Genomic DNA, 11,175 nt, shown 5'->3' with positions numbered 1-11,175 from the left:
TGATCCTCCACTAGAAGGATGATGGCCACCATGAAAGTTATAAATCTACAGCGCTGTTGTACACGATTATGGCCTAAAACCGCCATGATTTGTTTTATGCCTGTTCTAATAAAATTGAATAATTTTCTTTGTTACAGTTAATCTTTCAGCTATGATGAATAGTAGCTCTACTTGTCCAGCAATTCCAGGTTTGGATATAGAAGCTGAAATGACCAGGTAAGAACCTCTGCAATTATTTTCATACAAATAGCATAGTGTACTTTCTATATTTTTTTTGTCCATTAGACTGTAAGCCAAATTTGTCCCTCAATTACATCGCATTGGCTTCAGCAGGGTTGAACGTGACCTGATGTGTCTAAACTTATCTTGCAAGATGCAATTGACTTTATGGACTTTTACTATTTTACTACAGGTTTACCTACTACTATGCGGGTATTGGCTTTGCTGTAGCGATACTGAGCACCATCCAACTCTGGACATTTCTGACTTCAGCTGCAAGACAGACAGCAAGAATCCGACAAAAGTTTTTTTTCGCCATACTTCACCAGGAGATGGCTTGGTTTGATACCAGCCAGATTGGAACGTTGAACACCCGACTGACGGAGTGAGAAAGCTCTATTTATCTATGCACCAGAAACCTGAGTCTGATGTTTACCTTTATAGAATTAGCTACAGGGAATTTCCAGGAAACCTTTTTAACTAAGACCCAAAATATTTCTGCTATCTGAGGGAGGAATTCGTTACCATTTTTCACTTCACTTTCAGGGTTTCAGTGACATTTCCACTGCGAGGGCTTATGCTGTGAAATGCAATATCTTACTCCTCTAACATTGGCTTTGTAGTGTCTATGAGCTATTTTGCAAACTACTGTAGATAAACAGCTCTGCTGTCTCCAGCTAGTTTATAAACACTGAAAACCCTGACATTGTATGAAATGAAACTGCACTGATAGTTATGTGCACTGTGTTATCATTTTGAACCTGATCCAAAACCAATTAAAATCCTTAGAAATCTTTGGATCAGGTCCCTTGTGCAGGGATTCAGAGGAAGGTATGATCAGAGTTTCTCCAGATTTAATATTAGCAGGAGCGATATGCCCAGTTTTTGGAAGATGTGAATCCTGAAGGGAATGAGAGAGGCTTGAATTTCACCAATCCTAGCTCCCACATATGTAAATAGCAAGGGAAAATTAGCATGACACACAATGGTTTTCCAAATAATAATTTACTAACACTGTGCTTGTCACTGTATAGGATGTAAAAAGGAGATATTTCTTGCCTCAAAGATCTTAAAATCTAATAACAAAATTGAAGAAGATCGGATGCAAGGGAAACTTAGAGGAAAATGTAATGTAAAGGTTTTGGGGATGAATTTTTGGTTTTGTATGGATTATTCCTTTTGGCTATTGCATGAATGAATTGGGTCACGTGTGAATGAGCAGGGGTAGCAATGGCAGAAGTCTATCTAGAGGTTACATCACAGAAAATGAGTTGTAATCTGCTAGTTCCTAGCCCCACAAAGAGCCATTGCTGCTGTTCAGTATCCACGTCCAAAATTCCTACTACCCAATGATTTCAACAGTTAAACTTCTGAGAAGCTTCTCTCCAGCAAAAAAGAAAATTGCGTGAGGAGGAGGCATTCATCGAAGTTAACAAATCTCTTTTTAATTAACAGTGACATTAACACCATCCACGAAGGCATCGGAGACAAGATCTGTATATTTGTACAATTCTTTTCCACGTTTCTGACAGGGATTGTTATAGGATTCATCTACGGGTGGAAACTGACTTTGGTGATGTTGTCAGTTAGCCCTCTCCTTGCTGCAGCAGCAGCAGCTGGATCATTTGTAAGTGCTGAGGAAAAACAAATAAGAATTCTACCTCTAAAAATAGATTAAGAGGGAGTGAGCCCCAAAGCAACATGACCCCAAAGTTTGGAGAGCATGGAGAGCAGCCCTTCTCCTACTCCACTGGCTCCTGCCCCAAAATTTGCAGAGCTCTGTCTACACTGAGCATCAGCGGGCAGGCATTAGCATGCCATGGAGGCCTGGACTGAGTGCTGTCACCACCACTCACCACATGGGAAGAGGATGATCTGCATCTATCAACTGTGACTACATTAGTAGATATTGCTTGTAATGCTCAGAAAAATTTACGAAGTGTTTCCATTTTTAGATTGTATTTCGTTTTCGCTCTCCCTTTCCCCCACCTAAGCACTGAAAATGGTGGAGGAAGAAACAGGATTGTGACCTGTAATTAAGATAGCTAAGTTATTTACATGGCCTCCATTACTGTAGTTTCTGAGTGCCACACAAGCTTCATTGTGTTTAGCCTCACAACACCATGCAAGATAGGGAATTCTCATGTTACACATGGAGAAGTGAAAAACGGAGAAAAATTACTTACCCAAAGTTGCCCAGGAAAACTGTGTTGGAGTGGGGACTTGAACCCAGGTCTCCTTAATTCTAGGCTCTTTCGCTAAGTGCTTGATCACCCTTTGTATCAGTACATAATTTACACCACTTAAATAGATTTCCATAAAATACTTTCCCCTTCCCCCCACCCTCCCAATTTTCCAGTTCCTGGCATCATTCACTACAAAAGAGCTGACTGCTTATGCTAGAGCAGGAGCTGTGGCGGAAGAAATTTTGACTTCTATCAGAACAGTTGTTGCTTTCAATGGACAGATGAAGGCATTAGCAAAGTGAGTTTTTTTTAACTAATAATTGATTGTACATAATATTTGGGAAAGTGATGTGCTTATTTAAAAAAAAAATCGAAGACGATCGGTCAGTTTATCCCCCAGACAGCTGAGAAGTTCAGATGAAGATAAATATGAGCATATGGAAGGAGATGTTTTCTGTCACTCATGAATATTTGCAATCACTCAATTGACCTACATTATGGAGGGACATTGTAAGGTCCAATTTCCCTCTGACACTAACCTGAGGTTGAATTTGGAAGCTGAGGCTACAGAAAATGCAATCTTCTTTAAGGCTCCAGTCCAACAAAGCATTTCTGCAAATACTTTAAGCACATGCATACATACACTGAAATCATTGATTAAAGTGTTTACAGTTAAGTTCATGCTTTATTGGATCATGAGCTTAGGTAAGATTCCCTCTCGCTTTCCTATGTCATTGACTTCAAGGGGGCTACCCACATGCTTAAAATTATGTACGTGCTTAGTGCTTTGCAAATAATCCTCCTCTTGATCTAATCTGAACAGCACCAATGATGTCTGAGCAGTTTATGTGGAAAAAATTAATTGCACATCATTTTAGGATCCCGTCACTACTGCGTAAACTGTGCCATTCATTTTGGGCCTTCCCACTTTTGGTCAGGGCATTTTTGTACATAATGTATGTGTCAAGAGGTTCCTACAAAGCTGCTCAGCCTGTTATTGAACAATAAAATGATATGCATGTCCTCCTGAAACGTTCTGAGACCATTGCTGGGCTGAACGGTGCTTTCTCTAATGCCCTTCAGAAGCTAAAGGGGATTGGATAGCTAATGAGTGAACAGAAGCTGTTATTGATTGATGGAAAACCATAAGCTTGTAAAGGAATCGCAAGCAAAAAGAGAATAATTTTTTTCATTAACTAATTGTTAATCTTTTTCCTTGTCTCACAGGGGTTAACTAGCATAATATGGTGCTTAATTTGTATTTGATTGCTTGCTATGGGCATATGTCTTGGTAATTTAGCGTCTGAGAATAGTTCCTGGCTTCCAACAGCGTTCAGCAGGAGAGAACTACTGCCAGGTTGTGGAGTCAAAGGGGATTCTGGCTTCTGTTTACTTGTTTGGTTTTATCTAAAGCACTTTTTCTTCAAAAATTGAATGAGCACTAACTCTTCCCATTGCGAGCAGATATTCATAGAATCCTAGAAATGTAGGGCTGGAAGGGACCTTGAGAGATCATCAATTCCAGCCCCCTGCACTGAGGCAGGGTCAAGTATAGCTAGGCCATCTCTGATAGGTGTTTGCCTAACCAGTTCTGAAAAACCTCCAATCATGGGAATTCCACAACCTTCCTCGGTAACACATTCCAGTACTTAACTATCCTAATATTTAGACAGATTTTCCTAATATCTAACCTAAATCTCCCTTGCTGCAGATTACCCTGATTATTTCTTGCCCTGTCTTCTGTGGATACGGAGAACAACCGATCACCATCCTCTTTGTAACACTCCTTAGCATATTTGAAGACTGTTAGCCAGGTCCTGCTTAGTCTTCAGTTTTCAAGACCAACATGCCCAGTTCTTTTAACCTTTCTTCAGGTTTTCTAAACTTTTTATAATTTTTGTTGGTCTCTTCTAGACTTTCTCTAGTTTGTCCACACCTTTCCTAAACCGATACACTACTCTGGCAGAGGCCTCAACAAAGACAAGTAGAGTGGAACAATTGCCTCCCATGTCTTAAATATGGTACTCCCCTGAGTGCACCCCAGCATATTATCTTTTTTTCACAACTACATCCCCTTGTTGGTTCATATTCAATTTGTGATGCACTTGAATTCCCAGATCCTTGTCTGCAGTACTGCTGCCTAGCCAGTTATTCCCCATTTTGTATTTGCACGTTTGATTTTTCCTTCCCAAGTGTAGTACTTTGCACTCGTCTTTATTTAATTTCGTGTTGTTTATTTCAGGCTAATTTTTCCAATATTACATAAGAAGAGGTCAGACCAATGGTCCATCTAGTCCAGAATCCTGTATTCTGACTGTCCAGTGCCAGATACTTCAGAATAAATGAAGAGAACAGGGCAATTTTTGAGTGATCAATCCCGTCATCCAGTCCCAGATTCTGTCACTCAGACGTTTAGGGGCATCCACAGCATAGGGTTCCACCCCTGACCATCTTGGCGAATAGCTGTTGATGAACCTAGCCTCCATGAGCTTATTTAATTCTTTTTTGAACTCACTTATACTTTTGGCCTGGCAATGAGTTGTTGACTGCATTATGTGAAGAAGTACTTCATTTTGTAAGTTTTAAACCCACTACTTATTAATTTCATTGGGTGACCCCTGGTTCTTATGTTACATGAAGGGGTAAATAACAATTTCCTATTCACTTTCTCTTCTTTCATTTTCTAGACCTCTATCATATCCTCTCTTAGTCATCTCTTTTCTAAGATGAACAGTAATTTTGTTGCCCTTCTCTGTATCTTTTCTAATTCTAATATCTTATTTGAGATGGGGCAACCAGAACTGCACACATTATCTGAGGTGTGGGCATATCATGGATTTACACAGTGGCATTATGATATTTTCTGTCTTATTAGCGATCCCTTTCCTAATGGTTCCTAACATTCTGTTAGCTTTTTTTGACAGCTGCTGCACATTGAGCAAATTTTTTCAGAGAATTGTCCATGATGTCTACAAGATCTCTTTCTTAAGTGGTAGCAGTTAAATTAGACCCCATCATTTTTTTTATAGTTGGGATTGTTTTCCAATATGCCTTACTTTGCATTTATCAACATTGAATTTCATCTGCCATTTTGTTGCCCAGTCACTCAGTTTTGTGAGATGCCTTTGTAGCTCTTTACAGTCAACTCTGGACTTAACTATGTTGAATAATTTTGTATCATCTGCAATATTTGCCACCTCATTGTTCACCCTCTTTTTTTCATATAATTTATGACTATGTGAACAGCACAGGTCTCTGTACAGGGTCCCCAAAGGATCTATAATTTTTCTCTCCCTGATGTGAAAACTGACCATTTATTCCTACCCTTTGTTTCCTATCACTCTTATCCCAAGTCTTTGCTTAACAGCCTTTCGTGTGGGACCTTGTCAGAGGCTTTCTGAAAGTCCAAGTACACTATATTAACTGGATCACCCATGTCCACATGCTTGCTGAAACTCTCAAAGAATTTTAATAGATTGGTGAGGCACAATTTCCATTTACAAAGTTGTGTTGACTGTTTCCCAACATATCATGTTTATCTGTGTACCTGATAATTCACTCAGAGTAGCCATGGGTCAGTTCCTCTGTTAATGTAAAATCAATGAAGCTGTGTTGATTCACACCATCTAAGAATCTAGATAATTTATTTTTATGGCAGAAAACCCTGGAAGCATGAGAGGAAGCTAGGGAACTGAATGTCATCTGGGTACATACCAAATTTAACATTTATCATCTGTTTTCAGATATGATGTTAACCTGGAGAATGCTAGGAAAGTTGGAGTAAAAAAATCCATTACCACATACACATCTTTGGGTTTCACAGAGTTTATTTTATTTGGAGCCTTTGCTCTTGCATTTTGGTACGGAACCAAACTCACAGTGGAGGAGAAAGAGAATTATGACATCGGACGTGTGTTAATTGTAAGTACAGCATAGTATAGTCGATTCGCTGAGGCAAACTTTTTAAAAATGGTCTATAAATTAGAAAAAATGCTTTGTTGTGTAAGTACTGCATCAAAGGAGCCATAATTTCTACTCGGGCACAAAGAACCCATCAGACTAATTGTATTTAATATAAATCAACAGAGATGTTGAATCTACATATTTAAGACCTCAAAGTTCCTAAACAAATATCTCATTTGGTCACTGTCATGCTGTCTGGAGTGGTTCACGACCATGAGTGCCTACCTTAAGGCAGGCTGTCAGAAAACAGGGTAGACATCCTAAATTGGTGGTCTGTTCTATAGTTAGATTTCACCAATCCAGTAACAAATGTGAATTCCTGGATCACTATACTAATCTTACAATGGAGTCACAGACAGACTCTCCAGTCTATCTTGCCGCCCAGACAAACTTGACTTCATGATAAAAGGTCATTTACACCAAAAATCACACCACATTCAGGTTGCTTCCAGTCCCAGGACTAATCACTTACCCCAGATCAATTGATAGCCTAGATTTTATACCAAAGACAATGCTGGTAGACAATTCTGTAGTAAACTAATTAAAGGTTTATTAGCTAAGAAAAGGTAATAAGAGCTATTGAGAGATTAAAGCAGATAAAATATATGTACAGATGAGTCAGTCTATAATTTCAAATGATAGCGGAAATGTAGTGATCTGCCAGTTTCGCAAAAGTCTCTCAGGGGCTCAGGGAATCTCCATCTCTATGTTCATTTATTTTGCCCTGTTAGAATCCAAACAGTACAGAGATGAAGGATTTTTCCCTGAATCCATACTCATAGTTTTCTTCTCACAGAAAACAAGCTGACAGGGTCAATACCCATGTGGGCTTTTCCTTTGATGGCAGAGAGTGAGGAACGCATTTGGAGTCTTTGACCTTTGATCATCACACATAATGACCACTTGCTTTGAAATTAACACTTTTCTGTTAAATTCTTCATTTGCATTCCACAAGACTTCTTTCTCATTTGATGGGTTATTTGCTGACAGGGGCATACACTATGTGAATGTTTGCTACAACATTATAACTGGATCCAGATAAGTGTTTTAACTAATGCATTGTTTTCAGTGCATTAACATCCCATTAGTTTTCATGAAGTTTAAACACCAAATACATTCTTATACATTTAACAATTTCTTAGATCTATACTAATACACATGTGAATTGGCCTGGCTTCCAGCTATGCATCTGTAATCATTCAGTGAGGTCTGGGGCTTTGGCATGAGCTGGCACTTTGTCTGCAAGGGATTATTTTACTTGACCAAAAATTTTAGATTATTTTTCCTTTGGAAAGGAATAAGGCCCTGATCCTGCAAAGACATAGGTATGTGCGTTATGCACTGTGAGTAGCCCCACTGACTTCTGATGAGAACTTGACTTCAGTGGAACTAGTCACAGTGCATAATGTAAAGCATGTGCTTTGAAGGATTGGGGCCTCAGGAAACTGTGGATTAACTCTCTTTGAGGACACTGAGGTTTTTAATATTGCAAAGAGATGGAGAGATGTCTAATTTCACTATTTATTCTCTTAATGGGAGTTAATGAAAGCAGGAGCAATAAAAAAAGCTAATCCAACTGTTAAAGGGCATGTGGGTGCACACAATAGCTACATTCATCATGTCTTGTGTCAAATCCAGTGAAAGAATAAAAACTGTGTGAGCTGGAAAAATGCAACCTGAAACCTTAGTTTTGATTTTCTTGTTTATATTTTTTTTTCTGGAAAAGCTCTTACGGAACTGTGATGTTATTGATATAAATTGGGACCATATAGAACATGGGTTGCAACCAAGGTCCTGTAGTGGCACCAAATCTTAGGTAAAGGGGGTCATATAAGGTGTCTAAGACCAGGTTATGGGTTGCTGGTTCTGATTATGCTGTCTGTGTGTATGTATCATTTTGTATTGAAGTTATAGGTATTGGCTCTATACTGTCTGTACTTCAAACTTATGCTGTGCTTCTGGGTGATGTCCCAGACAAGTTGGTGTTAGCTCTGCCTAGCCTGCTTGATGGCCCATTAAGGACCTTCAGCTACACAATTGACCCATGGAGAGAAGGCAGACACGCCTTGTGACTCAGCAAAGTATGCAGGGACTTGTCCATGTGACTCCAGACTGCATTTTGCTGTAATTTTCCACAGTAAGGACAAAGAGGTTCTTACACCTGGAAAAGCCTATAAAAGGCTGATGCCTCATCTCCATCTTGTCTTCAATCCTGCTTCTGAGCTCTGGAGGGACTTTGCTACAAACTGAAGCTCTGTACAAAGGACTGAATGACCCATCCCAGCGGGGGATGTACTCCAGAGACTTGATTTGAACCTGCAGTTTATGCAATCACTGCTGCAAGCCTGAACTAAGAACTTTGCCATTACTGTATGTAATTGATTCCATTTAACCAATTCTACCTCTCATCTCTACCTTTTTCCCTTATGATTAAACCTTTAGATTTTAGATTCTAAAGGATTGGCAACAGCGTGATTTGTGGGTAAGATCTGATGTGTATATTGACCTGGGTCTGGGGCTTGATTCTTTGGAATCAAGAGAACCTTTTTCTTTTATTGGGGTGTTGGTTTTCATAACCATTCATTCCCAGGACGAGTGGGACTGGTGGTGATACTGGGAGACTGGAGTGTCTAAGGAAATTGCTTGTGTGACTTGTGGTTAGCCAGTGGGGTGAAACCAAAGTCCTTTTTGTCTGGCTGGTTTGGTTTGCCTTAGAGGTGGAAAAACCCCAGCCGAGGGCTGTGACTGCCCTTGTTTTAGCAATTGGTCCTAAATTGTCACTCTCAGTTGGGTCCCGCCAGAACAGCATCGTCACAGTGGCGTAGTCGTGCTTGGATCCACAGAACCAGGTCAATTAAGCTTTGGGTCAGAACCCCACGCTATCCAAATTTGAAATTTGGGATTGAGAGTTTGGTTGGTTAAAGATCAGTGACCATGAGACAGAAAGCATCAGCAAAAGCAATGAAACTGCAAGCCTTGAGAGACAGCCTGCAGTCTGAACATGAGCAAAAACTGGCAGGAATTCGAATGGAAGAGGAGCAAGCCTTGGCCCAGCTAGAGAAAGAGGCTGCTGAGAGAGAGAAAGAGGCTGCTGAGAGAGAAGAAGAAGCTCGTAAGAGGCGTCTGGAGCTGCTGGCTGCTGAGGAGAAAACTCAACAGATGTGACAGGAGACGGCTAGACTCCAGCTCCAAGTCAAAAAAGCAATGGAAGAACAGCAGAAACTGTATCCTCTTGAAAATCCAGTTTATAGCTGGGTTGATATGTGGTGTTACTCTGGGCAGTTTTCTGTGTTTAACCAGTTTTGCTATGGCTATGGAGAGGGGTATTCTAACCTGGTGGGAAATACCGTATTTTTCCGTGTATAAGACTATACTTTTTCCTAAAATCCTTAGACTAAAAATTGAGGGTAGTCTTATACACAGAAGTAAGCCCCCTGTTCCCTGCCCTCTGACCCCCCCAACTCCTATCCAGCCCCCCACCCCAGAACTCCCCTGGCCTCTCTCCAACACCCCCTCCCTGCCCCCTTACCGCGCTGCCTGCACGTGGCTGGCGGCGCTAAAGTCCATCCGCGGCTGGAGCTGGGAGCGCGGGGCCGGGACAGGAGTTGCAGGGCTGGAGCCGGAGGATGTGGCGGGAGCCGGGCGGCCGGAGCCACGGGGCCAGGCAGTGTCCGGAGCCGGGCATCCGGGTAGGTGGGGTCGCGGCCGCCGCAGTGCCTGGACCGCACTACCGGAGCCAGGCAGCCGGGGACACGGGGTGCCGGGTGGCTGGGGAGCCAGGGTTCCGGGCGGCTGGGGAGCCAGGCGGCTCCCTGGCTCCCCAGGCGCCCGCTCCCCGGCTCCGGTAGTGCGGTCCGGGCACTGCGGCGACTGTGGATGCGGGGAGCCGGGGAGCTGGGCGGCTGGGGACCGGGGGAGCCGGGGAGCCGGGCGGCAGGAGTCGCGCGGCCGGGGAGGGACGCGGCAGGAGCTGGGCAGGGCCGCCGCCGGAGACCAGCCGGGCGCACGGCCCTCCTCCTTCCCTCTACCTCTACCAATCAAACAAAAAAACCTGCAGCGCAGCCGGAGCAGCGGGGAGGAGGGACCTGCAGCGTGGCCGGAGGGGCTAAGCAGGGAAAGAAAACAAAACAAAACAAAAAAAACCTGGGGCATGGCTGGAGTGGCAAATCAGGGGGGAAAAAAAACAAAAAACCTGAATTTGGGGTTAGAAAAGTGGGGGCGTCTTATACATGGGGGCGTCTTATACACGGAAAAATATGGTAGCTGTTTGTCTGTGCCAGAAAGCAGTGTGTCTGTGAGTGGAGTTTCTGAATGTCTGTCTGATGTCTCAGAAGGGAATCTGAAGTTAGATCAAGAGCAGAAAGATCTCATGGGTGAGGAAAATGTTTCTCAGGAGCAAAGTAAAGTAAATAGTCAGGTGGAAGCCCTAACTGAGGAAGGAGAGGGTAAATTTGTAATGGGCAATGGATTGGTGGCTAGTGCAGCTTGTAGAAGTGAACCTGAAATGGGTAACTGTGATTTGCTGGAAGTAGCTCAGTGTAGTGAAAAAAGCAGCAGCTTATCCATTGGGAGTGGCAATGTGCCTGGTAGGGAAAGTTTGGAGGAGCCTAGGCAGCCTTGTGAGCTGATGGCTTTGTCTAGTCAGCAGTTTGGGAAGACAGGGATAGTGGAAGATGAGTGTCCCTATCCCTTACCTGTGTCCTGTGTAGAGAAATGTGACAGTGAAGGGAATGTGCCTATGTCTGTCAGGGGTATTGACTTGCCTATGGAGGGAGCTACCTTGGTCTCCAAGCAGTTGTCTGTGAAC

General features: G+C 42.4%; 1 protein-coding gene across 1 annotated transcript in view; it reads left to right on the top strand.

Moving 5' to 3' along the window:
- The first annotated feature begins 2,231 nt into the window (after positions 1 to 2,231).
- LOC123363270 (ATP-dependent translocase ABCB1-like) overlaps positions 2,232 to 11,175 on the top strand; it is a 56,665-nt gene continuing 47,721 nt past the window's right edge. Inside the window, exons 1-2 of the mRNA XM_045004138.1 lie at positions 2,232 to 2,703; positions 6,149 to 6,326. Of these exons, the coding sequence (XP_044860073.1) occupies positions 2,687 to 2,703; positions 6,149 to 6,326 (195 nt within the window). The 5' untranslated portion in view covers positions 2,232 to 2,686. The remainder of the gene's footprint in view (positions 2,704 to 6,148; positions 6,327 to 11,175) is intronic.

The sequence above is a fragment of the Mauremys mutica genome, chromosome 2 (assembly GCF_020497125.1).
Source record: "Mauremys mutica isolate MM-2020 ecotype Southern chromosome 2, ASM2049712v1, whole genome shotgun sequence".
NCBI lineage: Eukaryota > Metazoa > Chordata > Testudines > Geoemydidae > Mauremys > Mauremys mutica.
The sequence above is the reverse complement of the archived record's forward strand: the minus strand, read 5'-3'. Positions and strand labels throughout refer to the sequence as shown.